At 50.3% G+C, this 1,586-nt stretch overlaps 1 protein-coding gene across 1 annotated transcript; it reads right to left on the minus strand.

Annotated features, from left to right (window-relative positions):
- Positions 1-13: 13 nt before the first annotated feature.
- On the minus strand, positions 14-1,580 carry MTCP1 (mature T cell proliferation 1). Its single transcript, XM_044683229.1, has 4 exons — positions 1,256-1,580; positions 994-1,164; positions 845-896; positions 14-752 (listed from the first exon to the last, which is right to left on the minus strand). The coding sequence occupies exons 1-3, from the start codon at positions 1,361-1,363 to the stop codon at positions 849-851; spliced, it is 327 nt and encodes a 108-aa protein (XP_044539164.1). The 5' UTR covers positions 1,364-1,580; the 3' UTR covers positions 14-752; positions 845-848.
- Positions 1,581-1,586: the final 6 nt, after the last annotated feature.

Consider the following 1,586-nt stretch of genomic DNA (forward strand, 5'->3'; position numbering starts at 1 on the left):
TACCTGGGCAAAGTGGCTCGGAAGCCCCTACGGTGTAGCTCTAGAGGTTTCCGAGAAAGTAGGGCGTCAAGTACTTAAAGATAAAATATGGGAAACGGAGATTGAGTTTAACGACTCCCTGAGACTCTGAAGACATGTGACATTTCTGAAAGGGGAAAAGGTCCTTGAAGACTGCGGCCAACCCCGGTGGCGCCCTTTCTCAGAGCTCCTAAGTTCTCAAGTTCTCAGTGGCTCCGAGTATCCCAGTGCTGGAATGGAAGACATGCAAGCAAAAACGAGGATGTTTTTATGAAGGGAGAAGCAGGAATGCGAAGTTTGGGGAGGGAAGGGGAGAAGGAGGTGGGAAAAAAAACCAAAAGACATGTTGACTGCTGAAGGCTCCCGGCTAGGTCAGTACCAAGTCCTTGGTGATCAGGGCATCTTTTCTGGAGGTGCTGCTTTTTGGGTGAGGATGTCAAACGGAGGCTCTGACCGACGATGTCCATTAGAGATTCCATGGCACTTTCCAAGAGTCAGAGGCTTTAAGCTAGGCGTCCTGACTCAATGCCCACCTCTGGACTGGCCTTGTATCTACCTAACCTTCCCCCTGCGGTTTGACAGTATTCTTCGCTTTCCTTCCTAAACTGTTATGCTGCGTTCTTGACCAGTTTTCACTTTTCCCCCCAAAGGTAGATGCACACTTCAGTGCTGGGTGAAGTGATTCCCATAGAATGTACACAACAAATGGACATATCTTCCTAGAATCCCAGCACCTGGAAAACAAACAGCACGATTAAAACCCCGAGCCGAGGAGAAGGGCCAACAAAAGCACAGAAAGAGCTAGAGGGGCGAGGGCAGTATTTACCAGATTAATCGTCAGGCAAGAGCTTAAGCAACAGCTCCTCCACTCCCCTGACCTGTTAAGCAAAGAGAAAAAAGAATAGAGCTCTCTCTCGCTCTCTCTCTCCTGGAAGGGGCTCAATCAAATGGCAAACCGTTAGCCGGCATACATACCATTAAGTGGTGCTCTATCTCCCATATCCTAGAGTTGTTATCCAGGTAGTGCTCTTCAGGGTACAGCTGCCACATTAGTGGGAGCTGGGAGGGAGGGAGATGACTGGGCCTGACTGCATCACTTAGGGGTACCTGTACCTGCTGCACTCGAGCCCTAATGAAACTGGTCTCCTATGGGGAAATAATTGTAAACACTGAAACCAAACCCTCCCCAGAGACTAGAGGTGGCGAGAAACCAAGTTGAGAGAAAATCAAGAGTTACCTCTTCCACAAAGGCAATCCATGTTCGCTGGTACTCATCCCGGTAGACACCTTCCTGGTGTACCCAGAGGTGATCAGGTGGGGCTCCCACAATGTCCCCTTCTGCCATTCTGGGCCTTGGGTTCCAATTCTAAGATTGCTTTAGTCCACCTAAGTCTGCAGCACCCATGCCCAGGACACAAGTGTGATTTCTGGGGTCTGCATGAATTCATGAGTGAGCCATTAGGCCTGAAAGTCAACGCCTGGTCCTAGAGATCACCTGGGGCAGGGGTTCTTAGCCTGGAGTCGGAACCTGGGTCCCCCCCCCCCCACCCCGTCTTTCTTTCTTTCTT

This window comes from Gracilinanus agilis, unplaced genomic scaffold, assembly GCF_016433145.1.
Source record: "Gracilinanus agilis isolate LMUSP501 unplaced genomic scaffold, AgileGrace unplaced_scaffold16472, whole genome shotgun sequence".
In the NCBI taxonomy this organism is placed as follows: domain Eukaryota; kingdom Metazoa; phylum Chordata; class Mammalia; order Didelphimorphia; family Didelphidae; genus Gracilinanus; species Gracilinanus agilis.

Coding starts and splice junctions, on each gene's coding strand:
- MTCP1 (XM_044683229.1), bottom strand. CDS start 1,363: ATGGCAGAAGGGGACATTGTGGGAGCCCCACCTGATCACCTCTGGGTA. Junction 1,165..1,255: donor GGATTGCCTTTGTGGAAGAG/GTAACTCTTGAT, acceptor ATTTCCCCATAG/GAGACCAGTTTCATTAGGGC. Junction 897..993: donor AGATAGAGCACCACTTAATG/GTATGTATGCCG, acceptor TTTGCTTAACAG/GTCAGGGGAGTGGAGGAGCT.